The sequence below is a fragment of the Arachis ipaensis genome, chromosome B05, assembly GCF_000816755.2.
Source record: "Arachis ipaensis cultivar K30076 chromosome B05, Araip1.1, whole genome shotgun sequence".
NCBI lineage: Eukaryota > Viridiplantae > Streptophyta > Magnoliopsida > Fabales > Fabaceae > Arachis > Arachis ipaensis.
Genome location: NC_029789.2, coordinates 115,097,182 through 115,119,234, shown reverse-complemented (window position 1 = coordinate 115,119,234; position 22,053 = coordinate 115,097,182). Strand labels below are relative to the sequence as shown.

At 32.4% G+C, this 22,053-nt stretch overlaps 4 protein-coding genes across 7 annotated transcripts; 2 read left to right on the top strand and 2 right to left on the bottom strand.

Moving 5' to 3' along the window:
* LOC107640920 (DNA replication licensing factor MCM5-like) lies at positions 3,417-5,717 on the bottom strand. Of its 2 annotated transcripts, XM_016344424.2 has the most exons (5): positions 5,616-5,716; positions 4,908-5,405; positions 4,737-4,827; positions 4,523-4,578; positions 3,418-3,903 (listed from the first exon to the last, which is right to left on the bottom strand). In XM_016344424.2, the coding sequence occupies exons 2-5, from the start codon at positions 4,937-4,939 to the stop codon at positions 3,741-3,743; spliced, it is 342 nt and encodes a 113-aa protein (XP_016199910.1). In that variant the 5' UTR covers positions 4,940-5,405; positions 5,616-5,716; the 3' UTR covers positions 3,418-3,740. The 2 variants fall into 2 exon arrangements, with proteins under 2 accessions (XP_020959200.1, XP_016199910.1); XM_021103541.1 differs by having other exon boundaries at positions 3,417-3,903; positions 4,737-5,405; positions 5,616-5,717.
* LOC110262970 (ribosomal RNA small subunit methyltransferase G-like) lies at positions 6,022-7,159 on the bottom strand. 2 transcript variants are annotated; one of them, XR_002347981.1, is made up of 3 exons: positions 6,844-7,159; positions 6,567-6,765; positions 6,022-6,468 (listed from the first exon to the last, which is right to left on the bottom strand). XR_002347981.1 is itself a non-coding variant. In XM_021103540.1 (2 exons), the coding sequence occupies exons 1-2, from the start codon at positions 6,760-6,762 to the stop codon at positions 6,302-6,304; spliced, it is 363 nt and encodes a 120-aa protein (XP_020959199.1). In that variant the 5' UTR covers positions 6,763-6,826; the 3' UTR covers positions 6,022-6,301. The 2 variants fall into 2 exon arrangements, 1 of the variants encoding a protein (XP_020959199.1); XM_021103540.1 differs by lacking the exon at positions 6,844-7,159 and having other exon boundaries at positions 6,567-6,826.
* On the top strand, positions 13,689-14,832 carry LOC107642000 (ribosomal RNA small subunit methyltransferase G-like). Of its 2 annotated transcripts, XR_001620570.2 has the most exons (3): positions 13,689-14,004; positions 14,083-14,281; positions 14,380-14,832. XR_001620570.2 is itself a non-coding variant. In XM_021103539.1 (2 exons), exons 1-2 carry the CDS (start codon positions 14,086-14,088, stop codon positions 14,544-14,546), a joined length of 363 nt encoding a protein of 120 aa, XP_020959198.1. In that variant the 5' UTR covers positions 14,022-14,085; the 3' UTR covers positions 14,547-14,832. The 2 variants fall into 2 exon arrangements, 1 of the variants encoding a protein (XP_020959198.1); XM_021103539.1 differs by lacking the exon at positions 13,689-14,004 and having other exon boundaries at positions 14,022-14,281.
* LOC107640919 (DNA replication licensing factor MCM5-like) lies at positions 15,136-17,107 on the top strand. The gene is made up of 5 exons (XM_016344423.2): positions 15,136-15,232; positions 15,443-15,940; positions 16,021-16,111; positions 16,270-16,325; positions 16,945-17,107. Exons 2-5 carry the CDS (start codon positions 15,909-15,911, stop codon positions 17,105-17,107), a joined length of 342 nt encoding a protein of 113 aa, XP_016199909.1. The 5' UTR covers positions 15,136-15,232; positions 15,443-15,908.

Below are 22,053 nucleotides of genomic sequence, written 5' to 3'. Positions count from 1 at the left end.
ATATATATATATATATATAGAGGTCGTAATACCTCGCCACCTCAGTTTTATGACTATAGCATAAGACTCTGCGTGGTAGGGTGTTACACTCAATCCCTCACAAAACTGATTAAGCGTGCCAAAGGTTAATTAAATTAAATTTTCACAGTACTCATCACATTACATACCTATTGTAATTTTTAAGTCCTCTGTTGTTTTAGTTCATTGGTTATTTCCTAATAAACATCAAATTTTCTCTGTCCGATGTACTTACTTTTCTCCCAATTGTTGTTCTATTTTTTTCTCGACAGAACTTGAATAGTGCCAGTGATGACTCCTTTTTTGGTGTCCCTCACTACATTAGATTAAAGTAAACTAAAATGTTGTCTTAAACAAAGAGTACATGTTCTATTTATTGTTCGTGATCAATTTTATGTTTTAATTATGGAATCTTCTTGCTATGGAGATAAATAAATGGCAATGGTGAACTATTTTAGACTTTCTTAAACTTATATTTTTCTTTTCTTAAACAGTTATTGTAATGTATTTTGTGAAAGTAGGGAGAAGATTCGAACAATTATTGTCGCAAGGGTGGAGCTTCCTTGTGACATTTCCATATTTAGTTAGTTTTTCCTTCATTTTTATTTTTACTATTGCACATAGTTCGTTATTTAATTGATTGAAATATATTTGTATGCAGTTTTTCTATATTTTTATTGCATTGTACTTTTGATAGTATAGTATTTATTACATTGTAGATAGAATTAAAGATATACTCTTGTTTGAAATTTGAAGGAAGATTCTCATATTTGTACAATGGATAAGTCATGGATCACAATGCCATGAAACTCAATAGAGTATGAGCGAGGGGTTAGGAGGTTTATTAATTTTATCTTTAAAAATAGTTCAGCTGAAGCAACTGTGTGCCCTTGTTTGAAGTGCAATTTTAGAACAAGGGTGACTAAGGGTAAGATGTACGATCACTTGATATACCCAATTCTCCAATTCTCAGACCTTAGGTTCCACATTCCCACATTGTCTAGTGCCACGTATATTGCTGTCCATGACTTAGGGTACACCTAATAAGTTCACTAAATTCATATATTCATTACTATTATTACAATTATATAACACTATGCTTGCATGGTTATTATTTTGTACCTAAGTGGTGCATCTACATACAGCATCTCTAAAATTGTAATGTGCTCTACTTTGAGGTGTCCACCTTCCACTACTGAACCTACCTATTATACAATCTCACATAAATGTATATGCACAAAATCATGGAAACTGGCCCCATCACAGACGTTTGGAAGTAGGCATTATTAGTGCCCCTTGAAGGGCTGGTAGGGATGGTCCCAACAGAGAAAACTCCAGTGATGTTGAAGTAGTCAGCTGGCTTCAGTGGTGTATTTGGTGCAACATATGACATACCGTTCACAACATACCTCTGTTTTCCATTTATGAAATGAGCAGAGTTTGCCAAAATTATGGTTCTTATTGGTTTGATTAGTTCATAGAGGTATAATATTTGTGGGTTTCGCCTTGGTCCACTTGCTGTCAGATTCCAACTAATTTCATTTAAACAACTTCAGAACTTATTTTAGTTGCCTAATTCTAATACCATGTAACATGTAATATGCACATTCTCTATTGTAGTGTATAGTTTTGGCTTGATAAAGAGAAGAAGCAATATCTAGAGTAGGCTCTGGAGAAAAAGTAGTAGATACACTACAAGGTTTTTGTTTATTTGTGGCAGTTTTTTTTTATTTGTGGAGGTTTATAACCCCCACCAAATGGTTTGTAGGGGTTTCTAAAACCCCCAAATTTTGAGGTGCCACGAGGTCTTTTGTGGGAGTTTTTAAAAACTTCCACAATCTATTCCGTGGAGGTTTTGTATGTGTTTAGTGGAGGTTTTATATTGAATTTTTGTGACATTTTTAAATCACTTTTGTGACAGTTTAAAACCCCCACAAATTGATTTTTTAATTTAACAAAAATTAACTATTTTGTGAGATTTTTAAACCTCCACAAATCTTGTAATTATTTTTTTATTTTTAATTTCAAACCGTTCATTAATCTCATCTCATTTATATATTCTCAAATTAGAAATTTATTTTTTAATATCGAAATTTAAAAATAGTTAGAGAGAGACAAATAGTTAGAACAAAATAAAAGCTTTTATTTATTCTGAGAACAACTACTAACTTCTTGTCCATAAAACATAGCAATGACATAGCCAATAATGTCTTACTCCAATATCAAAATACTAAAACAATAACCATCATATGCAACATATGATTTGAAATTCAAACAACATAAAATGCAATACAAGACAAAATGAAAAAAGTCATGATCAAATTTTAGGATGGCAGGATCAAGATGGAAAGAAGTCATGACACCTTTCTGCAGATAGCACAAACTTAGAATCTTTGGTAACTTATTGCCTAACTAATGATCTTTTCCACACCTAGTAAAAGGAACATTAGCATAAAATTAGCATTTTGACAGCAAATATGAAATTTTCACACTTAGATGCTACATTTGCTTCAAATAAAAATGGTAGAAATAAGGTTAAAAAGAATGTTGACTTTTGGTTGTTAGGGCTTGATCTTTGATGCAGACAGTCTCCAAATCAAGATATGCCAATCCAACTCTGCTGAGAACTTGATATCAACAAAGGAATCACATTGTAAGTATAACAAATAGTAACGCATGACACTTGGTATTTATATAAAACCAAGTGAAAAATATCCAAATTGTTTGGTAAGCCAGAGCATCTAGTGTATAGCGACAATCAACATACTAGTCACTAAACAAATTCAAATCAAGAAAAGGAGAATAGAAAAACAAAATAAAATAAATAAATAAATAAATAAATAAATAAAGGCATATTAAGACAGAAGATGTTGGAAGGCTCACCGTGTGGATGCTGACAACATTAGACTGAGCTTTCATAGTCTCGACTTCATGCTCTAGCTGCTGCTTCCAATCAGAAAGCAAGGTCTCATCTTGTACAAGTTTCAAATTAGAACTAATCCATGAACTATTGATGGCAACCAAACAAATTGTACAATAATATTAACCAACCCAGAAGCTGGTGACATATTCCTCCATCAGATTCTCTATATACAATGGATTCTTGAAATTATCCTTCTTCTGCAATAATTTGAACCAAGCAACAATAAGAATACAAAGTTAAATAAAAAAAGAGAATTAAGTTTTTAATAGATTTTTAACAGAAAAAGAAGCAATCAATCAGCTTTATTTATATTATCATTCCATAATGAAATTGCATCAACAAAATTAAATTAACAAATGTGAAAGCATATTTACTTATTCACAAAATCAAACAGAGAGAGTAATAAATCTCTAATAGCATAAATAAGAGAAAACAAAATCTATCAATAGAAAATGAAAGGAAAACTAAAAAAGAACCTTGAACTTTTCTGAGGATATCATTGAACACTTTCTCTGAGTTAACAAGGACAACATTCAAGAAATTATACGTTAGCATAAAATAAAGGATATCATATTAGAAAAAAGAGTGTCATGCACATGTATAGAAATCAAACTTCAAATATTGCTGAAAATCACTGATTCCATGAATAGCTAGATAAAAACAAAAATTTTCTCGCAAAATTAGTAAGCAAAAATATCTAAGACTAATTGTGTCGCCATCAAGTTCACTGAATAATGGCAAATGTAACAAAAGCCAAATCCATTTTGGCTTTGGTTTTATTATCAAAAATGAAGCTAGATTAAGGGAGAGAAGGATTAAACACAAGCCAAACCTTTATTTCATTTTCCATTTCTGGTGTGAGACTGATTTGTTGGTGTATTCCAGACCGAGCAGCATCCATTGTAGACATGGTGAAAAGCCTTATTGCTTCTTTCACATCCTCCTCAGTAGCAACATGAGATCTGATGCAGGAGAAATTGAGTTAGACTGTCTAAGATGTAAGTACTATATCAAAAGAATAAACTGAAGGAGAAATACAAAGAATGATTATATTTAGCTAATAAATTTAGTTTCTTATATGACATAGCATATTGAGGGATCAGTGGAATCATGTAATTTGGATTATCTTCCAATTCAAATACAAGAATTTAATTAAAAATTTGATAACATTATAAAAACTAATAGTAATTAAACATTTTATTTATTGTAGAAACATAAAAATAAAAGAGAGCTAGTAGAGAGTGCAGTGGGCCCAAATGATGTAACAGTGTACTGATAATATACACACAAACTAGAAAGAAATCACCGTGATTTCATTCAGCTCCTCTATTTCTATCCCCCCATTCTCCTCATATTTCTCCTATTTTATCTTCTCTATTTTCCTATTTCTACTCTATTCTATTTCCACTATTCTATATTACTATGATTGGTACCAAGTTCTTATAAAAGATTAACTAATGTTTTAATTAAACCGAAGCAGATATTGCGAACAGGCAAGTAAAGTCTATGAAAAATGATGGCAATACGTACAATATCATTTTGGCAAGTGTCTCATTCAACCTAACAATAGCTTCTAGTTACCTTACTATAATTGGTGTAGTAACTTCTCCAGTTTCATTGGTTTGCTGCCTCATATCCTGTATTTTATTGCAAAATGAATCAAATCAAAATTGACAAAGTATGGACAAGGCAATATATAAGAATTAACATAATCATAACTACATACTGATAACTGGTAAAAACTAAAAGAGATATCAAATTTCTTTCTGCTAATTAGTCACATATTCAACCTTACCTGCCTGATTTTCACATAACTTTTTTGCAGTAATGTTGCATCAGATTCTGATAGACGAAAGTTGCATTCAGTCCGACAATAGTGTAAATACCTATTTAACTCAAATTTAAGTTGATCTGCTAAATAATTGAACGAACTGCATAAAAACATAAGTTTAGAGATATAGCTTACCTCTTCAGCCAATTCTCTTCTTTAGAAACCATGTACAATGCACAAAAAGACTATACTAATTAGAATGAACCAAAGGAACCACCTCAAAACTCTTTAAACTGCGTGCGTATGCAAATTCACTTAGAAAACATATAGCAAGTAGATGCCAAAGTCTAGAATTAAAGCATAATAATCACTAATAATATATAAGTCTAAAATTAAAGCACAATAGCCATTAATTTGCGATACAATAGTACTAATAGACAGTCAAGAACAATAAAGAACAAAATCGGTAACCAAAACAACAATAAAGTACAATCAAACCAAAACCATAATCAAGTCAAGACATAAACTACATAACCAGTTAAACATTACTGAGCACTAGCAAGAAAAGGATCGCATAATCATATCAAATCTCACCTTAAATTGAGCAAAGGATGCAGCATGAGCTTCAAGAGCCTGACTACACTGTTGATCCATGGAGTAAAGTTGCATGTTTCCCTTCATTAATTGTGGCTTCTATGATAAAACAACAGCAAGCACAAATAAAGTAGATCAGGCTTGTAAACATCACAGTAACAAGATAATAATTGAGGTACAACTATACACAGATAATCCCAGCAATAATACATATAAAGACAAGAAAATATGAGCTAAAAAAACTATGGCATAGTTGAAATGTATTCCACCTGACCAAATAATCTAATATAGTAGGCATCAGAAATATACCTCCGGTGAACCAGGAGCAACGCCAATCAAGACCAACCATTTTTCTGTAGGATCACATCGTTAATTAATTATTTAGTTGTTGGCCAAATTGGCAGTTCTCTCAAACATCTTTACAGGCTCAGATTCACCTGCAAGTTACATTTATTTTTATTTTTATTTTTTGATAAAAAAATAATTTCATTAAGATGAAGAGCAGGATAAAATAAAATGGGGGATCATAGATCCCCTATACAAAAGCAAAAACATAAAACAAAATATTTACACCAATCTCATGATTTTTACACCAACTAGATACTAGGCGTCTAATTTTATCCCATAAAACATGCTAGTCAATAACTTTCAAACAAGCTACAAGCACAATGAGTGAGAATATGCATACATAGAAAATATAGAAGGGCCAAAGTATATTCATAATAATGAATTGATAAACAATATAGTATGATAAAAATTACCAGCAATTTACCAAGTTCAAGAGCAGCATCACCAAAAGCATCCTAGTTATTCAGAAAAAACCTTGTTATTCTCTTATTTTTCTTTTTCCTTTGCACATTCATAAATTAAGAATGTTATCATACCACACACTAGAACAAACAACAAGTGGGTTCAAAATAACACCACATGCATTAAAAATGGTAAGGGAGATTACGTTTCAAATTCCAATACCTTAACTACATAAGAAACTGAAATTAAAATTTCAAAAAGGACAGTTTCATAATACAAGAATATGAAAGCGTGTGTGTTACCTCTGCTCTTTCTCTTATTATCTGGATAGTTGATGAACCGATGATTCCAACAACATGCTCCAAGAATACGCATCTCTTGTTCATGGACTCCATCAGCGTAACTTTCCATTCTACTCCATTTCAATTGCAAAAGCAAAGAGAAAATCACAAATCGCAAAAAAGGAACTGAATCTAATTACACATGGAAAAAAAGCAGTGAAAAGTTCACCTAGACAAGCTATGGCAAAAACAACTCCAGGAATACCAGCACCTGTTCCAACATCCACGAGGCTAAGCTTCTCATGTGACAGCGCGCTGCCACAGCGCGTGCGGTAGCAATTCCTAAGAGGAGGGAGGATCTCGAGCGAGTCCTCGATGTGCCTCTCCATGACTTCGTCGGCGTCTTTGACTGCAGTGAGATTCATGCGCTGCAATTGAAAATGCGGAAATTAAGTGTTAATGTAGTTGAAGAGTTGAAAGAATTGGAAAGTATGCATTATGTATACCTTGTTCCATTGGAGAATAGCGTGAACGTAGAGATGGATCTGGTGTCTCTGGAGGGAGGATAGGGTTCGGAAGATGTAGAAGCTTCATGGCGACAACGACGAGGACATAAATGGCAGCAGCGACGATGAATGGTAGTAACGACGAGCTTACTCTCCCTCTGATCTCAGATGCTACGGTGAGCTTGATGGTGACAATAGCGAATAGATGAATACGGTGGCGGCAAGTAGATCTAGGGTTTCATTAGATCTCACTCTTCTTTCTCTCCATTTTTTTGGACGAATTTTGTTTGGAGTGAAATTTGTTTGGGTTTATTGAGAGTAGGTTAGGGGCTCATTATTTGTTTGAGTAATTGGGCTTAAGAATTTAAATTAGCATTAATTAATGGAAGTTTCATATTTTGCTATAAATAAAATATGTTATGGAGGTTTTCTAAAATCTCCACAAAAAAATTCCCATAAACAAGCATAAATCTTGTAGTGATAGATGCCCATTTGAGTCGCTATAGTGAAGAATTGCAGTGGTGATGAGTACCCTTCTGGTGAATCTTGTGGAGACAACTATGTAGTAATCCTTTTGATTTGCTTATACATATAAATAGTTTTATTAGTGGAAACCTTGATAATATCTCTTGTTGTTAGCTATATATGATTGTAATTTATAATCACAGTCTTTTAACACTTGTTGATTTGTTAAGTATCATTCTAAAATATTCACTAAAATATTTTTTTTTTAATTCTAGGTTGCAGATTTTGAATCACCGGCATAGACAAGACCATTTTCTTCTGTTAGTCATGAGCTTCAACAACATAGACCATCCAACAATTAAAGGAGTTTTATGATTGAATTGTTAACTTTTCATGTTTGGATTAAGTTAGGAGTTTTAAAATTTACATGTTATAGATTATGACTATGTACAACGTGTAGAATTCAACTTTGAAATACATTGTTGCTATTTTTTGAAATACAATGCTATTTTTGTAGAATTCAACTTTGATGTTAGTGAGATTATGACAGTTTAAAATAGTCACTGAATACATAAAAAGTGGTCACAGAAATTAGTGACTTATTGATGGTTTCAAATTGAGAAACCATCACTAAAAATATTGTGAGCGGTTTAGACAGCCATTAAATATACCTAAAAGCTGTAATAAAAACTAATAATTTAGTTACGATTTCAAATCGTCGCTAAAAAATTATTGACGGGTTAAAACAGTCACAAAATATAAGAAAAAACAGCCATTGGATTTAGTAATTTAATGACACTTTTAAAACGTCGCGAAATATAACACAAAAAACATTTTGACAAGTGTTTGCAAATTAGTGACGGTTTTATATTTCAAAAATCGTCATAAACAATTTAACGACACTTCTTATTAAGGGTGGTTTAAAACTGTCACTATGGCAGCTGGCGACGCTCAAATCTATGAATTTTTTTTTAATCGTCGCAAAAATATTTAGTGATCGCTAAAACTGTCGTCCAGCATTAAAAAAATTCGTCGCAAAAATACTGTTTTATTGTAGTGAATGTCTTTATTTTTTTGCTATTATAAAAAAAAATAACACATTGCAAACTCTCTATAAGCACAATCCGCAGTTCAAAATAGACACAAATAAGAGCTTCAAGTGGTAAAACTCAAAGCAAGGGAAAACCAAAGTGAGATACTGGCATGTAATATGGTGCCACAGTATCAAAAACAATAATGGCAACATATATAGAAGATTGAAGAACCATATTCAGACTCGAGAAATTTGTGTAGTAAACGCCAGCAAATAAAACAACACACGCAGGTTAAGGTCCATCCGATCCCTTCCAAAGCAGAAGGTAGACAGTTTAACTTTCTTGAACAAGTCAACAAGCCTACGATCCAAACGGGGTCTTGTAGGTTGTTGTTGTGTCGAGACTTAGCTTATTATTATTAATGAAAATAAAATCTCTGACCAAATCAGAATGCTAACAATATTAATAGTATAAAATTGATGTAAACTATAAGTACCTTGTGCCCGGAAGCCTCGGTTATTACTTATTAGAGTTGTGGGTAGCGTGTTTTGTGCTTAAAACACATGCATGTAAGCAACCGATCCACAACACGAGTTGTGTTGGGACCGCGTGATTTTATTATTATTATTATTATTACTGCGATCAAGTTGGTTTAATATTTTATTAACATAATAAAAATTAATTGAATAAAAAGAAAGAGACATATAAGAAAAAGAAAAAAGATTTGGTTAAATTTGATTAAAAAATAATTTATTTGTCTAGCATTTCTCCTCTCTTATTCGTTATTATAAGATAGAGCTTAAATAATTTTTTTAAATTAAGATTTATATTTAATTTTATAATTTCACAAATCATTTTTCATTTGAATAATGCAAAATGTTTAATTGAATAAAAATATGGCGCAGCCGTGCATCTGAAAAAGTGACAAAAGATCTTAGATATTGTAATGCTAGACTATGGGTTTAATGTGCTAGCTAGTTTAATAGTTGCCACATAATTCTAGTTAGATATAATTAATAATATTAATAGGTATCATGATTTGTATGCCAGCTTGCATCATGAGGACCTGAAACCCTTTTTTTCCCTTCGGTTGATAATAATAATATCGATTGATGAAGTTTGATTTTCATTGTTAATTAAAAACGAAAAAGGGTTTGATGTTTATTATTTAGATTTTTTATATAACTATGAAGTTTCTTGATCTGCAAGTTATTAAAAAACAGAGAAGTAATGCAGAGAAGATGTGATTGAGAGAAATTGTATTAAAGTGTTTATGTAATTGGGCACCGAATTCGATGGTCCAGAACATTTGGACTATTAAATGGTCCCATAACAAAATATATTTTTTAAGTTTTTTTAATAACTGCTAAATAGTTCTTTTTTAATTTTAATTACAAATTAACTCCATATATTTATTTAATTATAAAAATTATTTTTTATTTTATAAATTATTATTTTATTATTCATCTATCATGTTTATTAACAATCAAAAACAAAAACAATAACGAATTAGATCTTTCATTGATCGTAATAAACCTCTTGGGCATTCCAATCGATTAAAAGTTTATATTTAATCCGTGACGTTCGTGATGAACCATAAAATCGTGTTTCCTTGAAAATCAATCGATTGGATTACAGTTTATCACAAAACAATCGATTGGAAATTGCAAGGTAGCATGGTTTTCGCATAAATCAATCGATTGGTCATATTACCCAATTGATTGAATGATGAATAAAATGTGGATTTTTTATAATTCAATCGATTGTTTAGAATTTCCAATCGATTGAATGCTTTAAAACAACCTGGGTCTCACAATTCAATCGATTGCTTTTGTTACTCAATCGATTGCTTTTGGCAAAACAATATGGATTTTATGCGTGGCGCACTCAGAGTAACGTGGTAAGAAACCACTCTCGAACGATGACGCTTTCAACAGTTTCATTAAACGTGGTAAGAATAAATTGAGCATGGCGACGTTTGGGCACCTTAGGGAGGAAACTAGCCACACTTCGGCTGACGTGACTAATAATGGTGTTCCAATTGTCAAGAACCGTGCTAACAATAAGGATGATCAGAAAGACAACTTTTCTGATTTTATCAAGCATACTAAGAAGAAGTTCAGAACTACAACAATTGTTGGAAGGAATAGCTAAGTAAAAAGAGGGTAAGAAGGTGCATGCGTTGCGTGGATTAATTGGTGTTTGGGTTTGTGACATGACGCATGTGAAGTGCATCGTAATAATAATCCATATTGTTTTGCCAAAAGCAATCGACTGAGTAACAAAAGCAATCGATTGTTTTGGTGAGACCTCAGGTTATTTTGAAGCATTCAATCGATTGAAAAGTATAAACAATCGATTGAATTATAAAAAATCCACATTTTATTCATCATTCAATCAATTGGGTAATATGACCAATCGATTGATTTATGCGAAAACCATGCTGCATGCCTTACCATTTTCAATCAATTGTTTTGTGATAAACTGTAATCCAATCGATTGAGTTATAATTCAATCTATTGTTTTGATAATCCAATCGATTGGTTTTCAAGAAAACACGATTTTATGGTTCATCACGAACGTCATGGATCAAATATAAACTTTTAATCGATTGGAATGCCCAAGAGGTTTATTATGATCAATGGAAGATCTAATTCGTTATTGTTTTTGTTTTTGATTGTTAATAAACATGATAGATGAATAATAAAATAATAATTTATAAAATAAAAAATAATTTTTATAATTAAATAAATATATGGGGTTAATTTGTAATTAAAATTAAAAAAGAACTATTTAGCAGTTATTAAAAAAACTTAAAAAATATATTTTGTTATGGGACCATTTAATAGTCCAAATGTTCTGGACCATCGAATTCGGTGCCCAATTACATAAACACTTTAATACAATTTCTCTCAATCACATCTTCTCTGCATTACTTCTCTGTTTTTTAATAACTTGCAGATCAAGAAACTTCATAGTTATATAAAAAATCTAAATAATAAACATCAAACCCTTTTTCGTTTTTAATTAACAATGAAAATCAAACTTCATCAATCGATATTATTATTATCAACCGAAGGGAAAAAAAGGGTTTCAGGTCCTCATGATGCAAGCTGGCATACAAATCATGATACCTATTAATATTATTAATTATATCTAACTAGAATTATGTGGCAACTATTAAACTAGCTAGCACATTAAACCCATAGTCTAGCATTACAATATCTAAGATCTTTTGTCACTTTTTCAGATGCACGGCTGCGCCATATTTTTATTCAATTAAACATTTTGCATTATTCAAATGAAAAATGATTTGTGAAATTATAAAATTAAATATAAATCTTAATTTAAAAAAATTATTTAAGCTCTATCTTATAATAACGAATAAGAGAGGAGAAATGCTAGACAAATAAATTATTTTTTAATCAAATTTAACCAAATCTTTTTTCTTTTTCTTATATGTCTCTTTCTTTTTATTCAATTAATTTTTATTATGTTAATAAAATATTAAACCAACTTGATCGCAGTAATAATAATAATAATAATAAAATCACGCGGTCCCAACACAACTCGTGTTGTGGATCGGTTGCTTACATGCATGTGTTTTAAGCACAAAACACGCTACCCACAACTCTAATAAGTAATAACCGAGGCTTCCGGGCACAAGGTACTTATAGTTTACATCAATTTTATACTATTAATATTGTTAGCATTCTGATTTGGTCAGAGATTTTATTTTCATTAATAATAATAAGCTAAGTCTCGACACAACAACAACCTACAAGACCCCGTTTGGATCGTAGGCTTGTTGACTTGTTCAAGAAAGTTAAACTGTCTACCTTCTGCTTTGGAAGGGATCGGATGGACCTTAACCTGCGTGTGTTGTTTTATTTGCTGGCGTTTACTACACAAATTTCTCGAGTCTGAATATGGTTCTTCAATCTTCTATATATGTTGCCATTATTGTTTTTGATACTGTGGCACCATATTACATGCCAGTATCTCACTTTGGTTTTCCCTTGCTTTGAGTTTTACCACTTGAAGCTCTTATTTGTGTCTATTTTGAACTGCGGATTGTGCTTATAGAGAGTTTGCAATGTGTTATTTTTTTTTATAATAGCAAAAAAATAAAGACATTCACTACAATAAAACAGTATTTTTGCGACGAATTTTTTTAATGCTGGACGACAGTTTTAGCGATCACTAAATATTTTTGCGACGATTAAAAAAAAATTCATAGATTTGAGCGTCGCCAGCTGCCATAGTGACAGTTTTAAACCACCCTTAATAAGAAGTGTCGTTAAATTGTTTATGACGATTTTTGAAATATAAAACCGTCACTAATTTGCAAACACTTGTCAAAATGTTTTTTGTGTTATATTTCGCGACGTTTTAAAAGTGTCATTAAATTACTAAATCCAATGGCTGTTTTTTCTTATATTTTGTGACTGTTTTAACCCGTCAATAATTTTTTAGCGACGATTTGAAATCGTAACTAAATTATTAGTTTTTATTACAGCTTTTAGGTATATTTAATGGCTGTCTAAACCGCTCACAATATTTTTAGTGATGGTTTCTCAATTTGAAACCATCAATAAGTCACTAATTTCTGTGACCACTTTTTATGTATTCAGTGACTATTTTAAACTGTCATAATCTCACTAACATCAAAGTTGAATTCTACAAAAATAGCATTGTATTTCAAAAAATAGCAACAATGTATTTCAAAGTTGAATTCTACACGTTGTACATAGTCATAATCTATAACATGTAAATTTTAAAACTCCTAACTTAATCCAAACATGAAAAGTTAACAATTCAATCATAAAACTCCTTTAATTGTTGGATGGTCTATGTTGTTGAAGCTCATGACTAACAGAAGAAAATGGTCTTGTCTATGCCGGTGATTCAAAATCTGCAACCTAGAATTAAAAAAAAAATATTTTAGTGAATATTTTAGAATGATACTTAACAAATCAACAAGTGTTAAAAGACTGTGATTATAAATTACAATCATATATAGCTAACAACAAGAGATATTATCAAGGTTTCCACTAATAAAACTATTTATATGTATAAGCAAATCAAAAGGATTACTACATAGTTGTCTCCACAAGATTCACCAGAAGGGTACTCATCACCACTGCAATTCTTCACTATAGCGACTCAAATGGGCATCTATCACTACAAGATTTATGCTTGTTTATGGGAATTTTTTTGTGGAGATTTTAGAAAACCTCCATAACATATTTTATTTATAGCAAAATATGAAACTTCCATTAATTAATGCTAATTTAAATTCTTAAGCCCAATTACTCAAACAAATAATGAGCCCCTAACCTACTCTCAATAAACCCAAACAAATTTCACTCCAAACAAAATTCGTCCAAAAAAATGGAGAGAAAGAAGAGTGAGATCTAATGAAACCCTAGATCTACTTGCCGCCACCGTATTCATCTATTCGCTATTGTCACCATCAAGCTCACCGTAGCATCTGAGATCAGAGGGAGAGTAAGCTCGTCGTTACTACCATTCATCGTCGCTGCTGCCATTTATGTCCTCGTCGTTGTCGCCATGAAGCTTCTACATCTTCCGAACCCTATCCTCCCTCCAGAGACACCAGATCCATCTCTACGTTCACGCTATTCTCCAATGGAACAAGGTATACATAATGCATACTTTCCAATTCTTTCAACTCTTCAACTACATTAACACTTAATTTCCGCATTTTCAATTGCAGCGCATGAATCTCACTGCAGTCAAAGACGCCGACGAAGTCATGGAGAGGCACATCGAGGACTCGCTCGAGATCCTCCCTCCTCTTAGGAATTGCTACCGCACGCGCTGTGGCAGCGCGCTGTCACATGAGAAGCTTAGCCTCGTGGATGTTGGAACAGGTGCTGGTATTCCTGGAGTTGTTTTTGCCATAGCTTGTCTAGGTGAACTTTTCACTGCTTTTTTTCCATGTGTAATTAGATTCAGTTCCTTTTTTGCGATTTGTGATTTTCTCTTTGCTTTTGCAATTGAAATGGAGTAGAATGGAAAGTTACGCTGATGGAGTCCATGAACAAGAGATGCGTATTCTTGGAGCATGTTGTTGGAATCATCGGTTCATCAACTATCCAGATAATAAGAGAAAGAGCAGAGGTAACACACACGCTTTCATATTCTTGTATTATGAAACTGTCCTTTTTGAAATTTTAATTTCAGTTTCTTATGTAGTTAAGGTATTGGAATTTGAAACGTAATCTCCCTTACCATTTTTAATGCATGTGGTGTTATTTTGAACCCACTTGTTGTTTGTTCTAGTGTGTGGTATGATAACATTCTTAATTTATGAATGTGCAAAGGAAAAAGAAAAATAAGAGAATAACAAGGTTTTTTCTGAATAACTAGGATGCTTTTGGTGATGCTGCTCTTGAACTTGGTAAATTGCTGGTAATTTTTATCATACTATATTGTTTATCAATTCATTATTATGAATATACTTTGGCCCTTCTATATTTTCTATGTATGCATATTCTCACTCATTGTGCTTGTAGCTTGTTTGAAAGTTATTGACTAGCATGTTTTATGGGATAAAATTAGACGCCTAGTATCTAGTTGGTGTAAAAATCATGAGATTGGTGTAAATATTTTGTTTTATGTTTTTGCTTTTGTATAGGGGATCTATGATCCCCCATTTTATTTTATCCTGCTCTTCATCTTAATGAAATTATTTTTTTATCAAAAAATAAAAATAAAAATAAATGTAACTTGCAGGTGAATCTGAGCCTGTAAAGATGTTTGAGAGAACTGCCAATTTGGCCAACAACTAAATAATTAATTAACGATGTGATCCTACAGAAAAATGGTTGGTCTTGATTGGCGTTGCTCCTGGTTCACCGGAGGTATATTTCTGATGCCTACTATATTAGATTATTTGGTCAGGTGGAATACATTTCAACTATGCCATAGTTTTTTTAGCTCATATTTTCTTGTCTTTATATGTATTATTGCTGGGATTATCTGTGTATAGTTGTACCTCAATTATTATCTTGTTACTGTGATGTTTACAAGCCTGATCTACTTTATTTGTGCTTGCTGTTGTTTTATCATAGAAGCCACAATTAATGAAGGGAAACATGCAACTTTACTCCATGGATCAACAGTGTAGTCAGGCTCTTGAAGCTCATGCTGCATCCTTTGCTCAATTTAAGGTGAGATTTGATATGATTATGCGATCCTTTTCTTGCTAGTGCTCAGTAATGTTTAACTGGTTATGTAGTTTATGTCTTGACTTGATTATGGTTTTGGTTTGATTGTACTTTATTGTTGTTTTGGTTACCGATTTTGTTCTTTATTGTTCTTGACTGTCTATTAGTACTATTGTATCGCAAATTAATGGCTATTGTGCTTTAATTTTAGACTTATATATTATTAGTGATTATTATGCTTTAATTCTAGACTTTGGCATCTACTTGCTATATGTTTTCTAAGTGAATTTGCATACGCACGCAGTTTAAAGAGTTTTGAGGTGGTTCCTTTGGTTCATTCTAATTAGTATAGTCTTTTTGTGCATTGTACATGGTTTCTAAAGAAGAGAATTGGCTGAAGAGGTAAGCTATATCTCTAAACTTATGTTTTTATGCAGTTCGTTCAATTATTTAGCAGATCAACTTAAATTTGAGTTAAATAGGTATTTACACTATTGTCGGACTGAATGCAACTTTCGTCTATCAGAATCTGATGCAACATTACTGCAAAAAAGTTATGTGAAAATCAGGCAGGTAAGGTTGAATATGTGACTAATTAGCAGAAAGAAATTTGATATCTCTTTTAGTTTTTACCAGTTATCAGTATGTAGTTATGATTATGTTAATTCTTATATATTGCCTTGTCCATACTTTGTCAATTTTGATTTGATTCATTTTGCAATAAAATACAGGATATGAGGCAGCAAACCAATGAAACTGGAGAAGTTACTACACCAATTATAGTAAGGTAACTAGAAGCTATTGTTAGGTTGAATGAGACACTTGCCAAAATGATATTGTACGTATTGCCATCATTTTTCATAGACTTTACTTGCCTGTTCGCAATATCTGCTTCGGTTTAATTAAAACATTAGTTAATCTTTTATAAGAACTTGGTACCAATCATAGTAATATAGAATAGTGGAAATAGAATAGAGTAGAAATAGGAAAATAGAGAAGATAAAATAGGAGAAATATGAGGAGAATGGGGGGATAGAAATAGAGGAGCTGAATGAAATCACGGTGATTTCTTTCTAGTTTGTGTGTATATTATCAGTACACTGTTACATCATTTGGGCCCACTGCACTCTCTACTAGCTCTCTTTTATTTTTATGTTTCTACAATAAATAAAATGTTTAATTACTATTAGTTTTTATAATGTTATCAAATTTTTAATTAAATTCTTGTATTTGAATTGGAAGATAATCCAAATTACATGATTCCACTGATCCCTCAATATGCTATGTCATATAAGAAACTAAATTTATTAGCTAAATCTAATCATTCTTTGTATTTCTCCTTCAGTTTATTCTTTTGATATAGTACTTACATCTTAGACAGTCTAACTCAATTTCTCCTGCATCAGATCTCATGTTGCTACTGAGGAGGATGTGAAAGAAGCAATAAGGCTTTTCACCATGTCTACAATGGATGCTGCTCGGTCTGGAATACACCAACAAATCAGTCTCACACCAGAAATGGAAAATGAAATAAAGGTTTGGCTTGTGTTTAATCCTTCTCTCCCTTAATCTAGCTTCATTTTTGATAATAAAACCAAAGCCAAAATGGATTTGGCTTTTGTTACATTTGCCATTATTCAGTGAACTTGATGGCGACACAATTAGTCTAGATATTTTTGCTTACTGATTTTGTGAGAAAATTTTTTGTTTTTATCTAGCTATTCAAGGAATCAGTGATTTTTGGCAATATTTGAAATTTGATTTCTATACATGTGTGTGACTTTTTTTTAATATGATATTCTTTATTTTGTGCTTACGTATAATTTCTTGGATGTTGTCCTTGTTAACTCAGAGAAAGTGTTCAATGATATCCTCAGAAAAGTTCAAGGTTCTTTTTTAGTTTTCCTTTCATTTTCTATTGATAGATTTTGTTTTCTCTTATTTATGCTATTAGAGATTTATTACTCTCTCTGTTTGATTTTGTGAATAAGTAAATATGCTTTCACATTTGTTAATTTAATTTTGTTGATGCAATTTCATTATGGAATGATAATATAAATAAAGCTGATTGATTGCTTCTTTTTCTGTTAAAAATCTATTAAAAACTTAATTCTCTTTTTTTATTTAACTTTGTATTCTTATTGTTGCTTGGTTCAAATTATTGCAGAAGAAGGATAATTTCAAGAATCCATTGTATATAGAGAATCTGATGGAGGAATATGTCACCAGCTTCTGGGTTGGTTAATATTATTGTACAATTTGTTTGGTTGCCATCAATAGTTCATGGATTAGTTCTAATTTGAAACTTGTACAAGATGAGACCTTGCTTTCTGATTGGAAGCAGCAGCTAGAGCATGAAGTCGAGACTATGAAAGCTCAGTCTAATGTTGTCAGCATCCACACGGTGAGCCTTCCAACATCTTCTGTCTTAATATGCCTTTATTTATTTATTTATTTATTTATTTATTTTATTTTGTTTTTCTATTCTCCTTTTCTTGATTTGAATTTGTTTAGTGACTAGTATGTTGATTGTCGCTATACACTAGATGCTCTGGCTTACCAAACAATTTGGATATTTTTCACTTGGTTTTATATAAATACCAAGTGTCATGCGTTACTATTTGTTATACTTACAATGTGATTCCTTTGTTGATATCAAGTTCTCAGCAGAGTTGGATTGGCATATCTTGATTTGGAGACTGTCTGCATCAAAGATCAAGCCCTAACAACCAAAAGTCAACATTCTTTTTAACCTTATTTCTACCATTTTTATTTGAAGCAAATGTAGCATCTAAGTGTGAAAATTTCATATTTGCTGTCAAAATGCTAATTTTATGCTAATGTTCCTTTTACTAGGTGTGGAAAAGATCATTAGTTAGGCAATAAGTTACCAAAGATTCTAAGTTTGTGCTATCTGCAGAAAGGTGTCATGACTTCTTTCCATCTTGATCCTGCCATCCTAAAATTTGATCATGACTTTTTTCATTTTGTCTTGTATTGCATTTTATGTTGTTTGAATTTCAAATCATATGTTGCATATGATGGTTATTGTTTTAGTATTTTGATATTGGAGTAAGACATTATTGGCTATGTCATTGCTATGTTTTATGGACAAGAAGTTAGTAGTTGTTCTCAGAATAAATAAAAGCTTTTATTTTGTTCTAACTATTTGTCTCTCTCTAACTATTTTTAAATTTCGATATTAAAAAATAAATTTCTAATTTGAGAATATATAAATGAGATGAGATTAATGAACGGTTTGAAATTAAAAATAAAAAAATAATTACAAGATTTGTGGAGGTTTAAAAATCTCACAAAATAGTTAATTTTTGTTAAATTAAAAAATCAATTTGTGGGGGTTTTAAACTGTCACAAAAGTGATTTAAAAATGTCACAAAAATTCAATATAAAACCTCCACTAAACACATACAAAACCTCCACGGAATAGATTGTGGAAGTTTTTAAAAACTCCCACAAAAGACCTCGTGGCACCTCAAAATTTGGGGGTTTTAGAAACCCCTACAAACCATTTGGTGGGGGTTATAAACCTCCACAAATAAAAAAAAACTGCCACAAATAAACAAAAACCTTGTAGTGTATCTACTACTTTTTCTCCAGAGCCTACTCTAGATATTGCTTCTTCTCTTTATCAAGCCAAAACTATACACTACAATAGAGAATGTGCATATTACATGTTACATGGTATTAGAATTAGGCAACTAAAATAAGTTCTGAAGTTGTTTAAATGAAATTAGTTGGAATCTGACAGCAAGTGGACCAAGGCGAAACCCACAAATATTATACCTCTATGAACTAATCAAACCAATAAGAACCATAATTTTGGCAAACTCTGCTCATTTCATAAATGGAAAACAGAGGTATGTTGTGAACGGTATGTCATATGTTGCACCAAATACACCACTGAAGCCAGCTGACTACTTCAACATCACTGGAGTTTTCTCTGTTGGGACCATCCCTACCAGCCCTTCAAGGGGCACTAATAATGCCTACTTCCAAACGTCTGTGATGGGGCCAGTTTCCATGATTTTGTGCATATACATTTATGTGAGATTGTATAATAGGTAGGTTCAGTAGTGGAAGGTGGACACCTCAAAGTAGAGCACATTACAATTTTAGAGATGCTGTATGTAGATGCACCACTTAGGTACAAAATAATAACCATGCAAGCATAGTGTTATATAATTGTAATAATAGTAATGAATATATGAATTTAGTGAACTTATTAGGTGTACCCTAAGTCATGGACAGCAATATACGTGGCACTAGACAATGTGGGAATGTGGAACCTAAGGTCTGAGAATTGGAGAATTGGGTATATCAAGTGATCGTACATCTTACCCTTAGTCACCCTTGTTCTAAAATTGCACTTCAAACAAGGGCACACAGTTGCTTCAGCTGAACTATTTTTAAAGATAAAATTAATAAACCTCCTAACCCCTCGCTCATACTCTATTGAGTTTCATGGCATTGTGATCCATGACTTATCCATTGTACAAATATGAGAATCTTCCTTCAAATTTCAAACAAGAGTATATCTTTAATTCTATCTACAATGTAATAAATACTATACTATCAAAAGTACAATGCAATAAAAATATAGAAAAACTGCATACAAATATATTTCAATCAATTAAATAACGAACTATGTGCAGTAGTAAAAATAAAAATGAAGGAAAAAACTAAATGAATGTGGTAATGTCGCAAGGAAGCTCCTTCTAACACCCTACTATACAGAGCTTCAAACTTAGGTCGTAAATCAAAGGTGGTGAAGAGACACGACCTCTAAAAACAAAAATATGTACGTAGATATGTATGAAAGATAGTTTAACTAGGAGCCTTGAAGGAAAGGTTAGACAAAATAGAAACATAAAAATTGCATCACACTCGTACAGTTAAGAATAAAATGCATAGATAATAGTAAAACAAAAGAGACGTAATATATATGGCTAAAGAGTTCCAAAGGGAATACATATCAAGCTCCAGCCTCGACCTGCGAAGCAAAGGCCGGGTAGAATATACACACACACACACACACACAACCCAAAACATACCAAAAGACAAATACAAATCTTGATTCTCCGAAGTCAACCACTAGGAGACACACACACAACCCAAAACATACCAAAAGACAAATACAAATCCTGATTCTCCAAAGTCAACCACTAGAAGGGACAATCCAAGTTTTATACAAAAGTGGAGAATGTACACACACACACACACACACACACACACACACACACACACACACACACACACACACACACACACACATAAATTAAATACATAATATGAAATCCCAAAAAGTAGATCTTCGCTTCCAAGAATCATCCAGCACTCTCAGCGAGGTACTTGACGTCTTGCATCTGAAAAAAAATAAATATGTATGGAATGAGAATCGGGAGTTCTCAGTATGGTAATAGTGCCAAAATAGATAAAATATAAGGCTCCGAGAAGTCAAAGACAATCCTAAACTCCATAGTCCCAAATCAAAGCCTAAAGTCCTCACTAAAATAGAAATAGGGTAATCCTATCTTGGAATTCTAATCTATCTCTTCATTTCGCAAACCTCCCAATCACCAATGTGAAACAACCCTTAGCATCACCTCCACCAGCATAAGGGATCTCTCAAAAGTAAACACATACAAGGCATACAAGTAATACACGATTAAGGAAACAGGTAAAGCATTTAAGTCACGTAGGATATAGATACAGATAATTCAATTAGGCAAGCCAAAACACAAAGTGCATACTCAAACAAATCATACAAATGCACATGATGCATGTCTGCTTATGACCAATGAGCTCATCTGTCGGATATACAACTAAACCCAATATGTCCGGTAGCGAACCCTGTACAGTCCCTGTGTGCGTGAATCCCCAAGAGTTATTCACATACATATTCATTAAATTATCATCTAATTGGGGGAATTATCCAAAAAGTTAAAGTGTCCGGCCACATCTTGCGACGGAGGGTCAACAGAGTATCGAATCTCGACCTGGAGCAAATGGGGGTGAGCCACTGCATCTATCCAGAAAAACTCATATCCCAGATATTTAAATTCACATGCCATTCATATCTTTAGATCATAATTCATCAATATCATCATTGCCATCAATCATATCTCATTCAGCATTAACAACGCCTCATTAATTCAATTATTTACTTTGCAAATCTCTCTCAATATCAATCTAACTCCCTCCATATGTTTGCTCTTATTTCGAATCCTAAAAACTAGCTATTGGACCTTAAACAAGGTTTAGAGAGGTTTGGAAAGCCAGAGGAATGGTTAAAAACACAACAATACAACTTTGGCGAAACAAGGTGGTCATGCATATGCATGCCATCTGCGTGCGCGAGATTTGAAAACATGACTGTGCCGCGTACGCATGCATCCATCCACGTACGCGAAAGTACTGGGTAGAGACCAATACTCGCGTCGCGAACACCCTCGCGTATGCACACTTATCAGTTTTATTAAAAAGTTGTTTTGCTG

Coding starts and splice junctions, on each gene's coding strand:
- LOC107640920 (XM_021103541.1), bottom strand. CDS start 4,886: ATGTTTTTATGCAGTTCGTTCAATTATTTAGCAGATCAACTTAAATTT. Junction 4,579..4,736: donor GTTATGTGAAAATCAGGCAG/GTAAGGTTGAAT, acceptor AATAAAATACAG/GATATGAGGCAGCAAACCAA. Junction 3,904..4,522: donor ACTACACCAATTATAGTAAG/GTAACTAGAAGC, acceptor CTCCTGCATCAG/ATCTCATGTTGCTACTGAGG.
- LOC110262970 (XM_021103540.1), bottom strand. CDS start 6,762: ATGAATCTCACTGCAGTCAAAGACGCCGACGAAGTCATGGAGAGGCAC. Junction 6,469..6,566: donor TTTTGCCATAGCTTGTCTAG/GTGAACTTTTCA, acceptor GAAATGGAGTAG/AATGGAAAGTTACGCTGATG.
- LOC107642000 (XM_021103539.1), top strand. CDS start 14,086: ATGAATCTCACTGCAGTCAAAGACGCCGACGAAGTCATGGAGAGGCAC. Junction 14,282..14,379: donor TTTTGCCATAGCTTGTCTAG/GTGAACTTTTCA, acceptor GAAATGGAGTAG/AATGGAAAGTTACGCTGATG.
- LOC107640919 (XM_016344423.2), top strand. CDS start 15,909: ATGGTTTCTAAAGAAGAGAATTGGCTGAAGAG. Junction 15,941..16,020: donor GAAGAGAATTGGCTGAAGAG/GTAAGCTATATC, acceptor TGAGTTAAATAG/GTATTTACACTATTGTCGGA. Junction 16,112..16,269: donor GTTATGTGAAAATCAGGCAG/GTAAGGTTGAAT, acceptor AATAAAATACAG/GATATGAGGCAGCAAACCAA.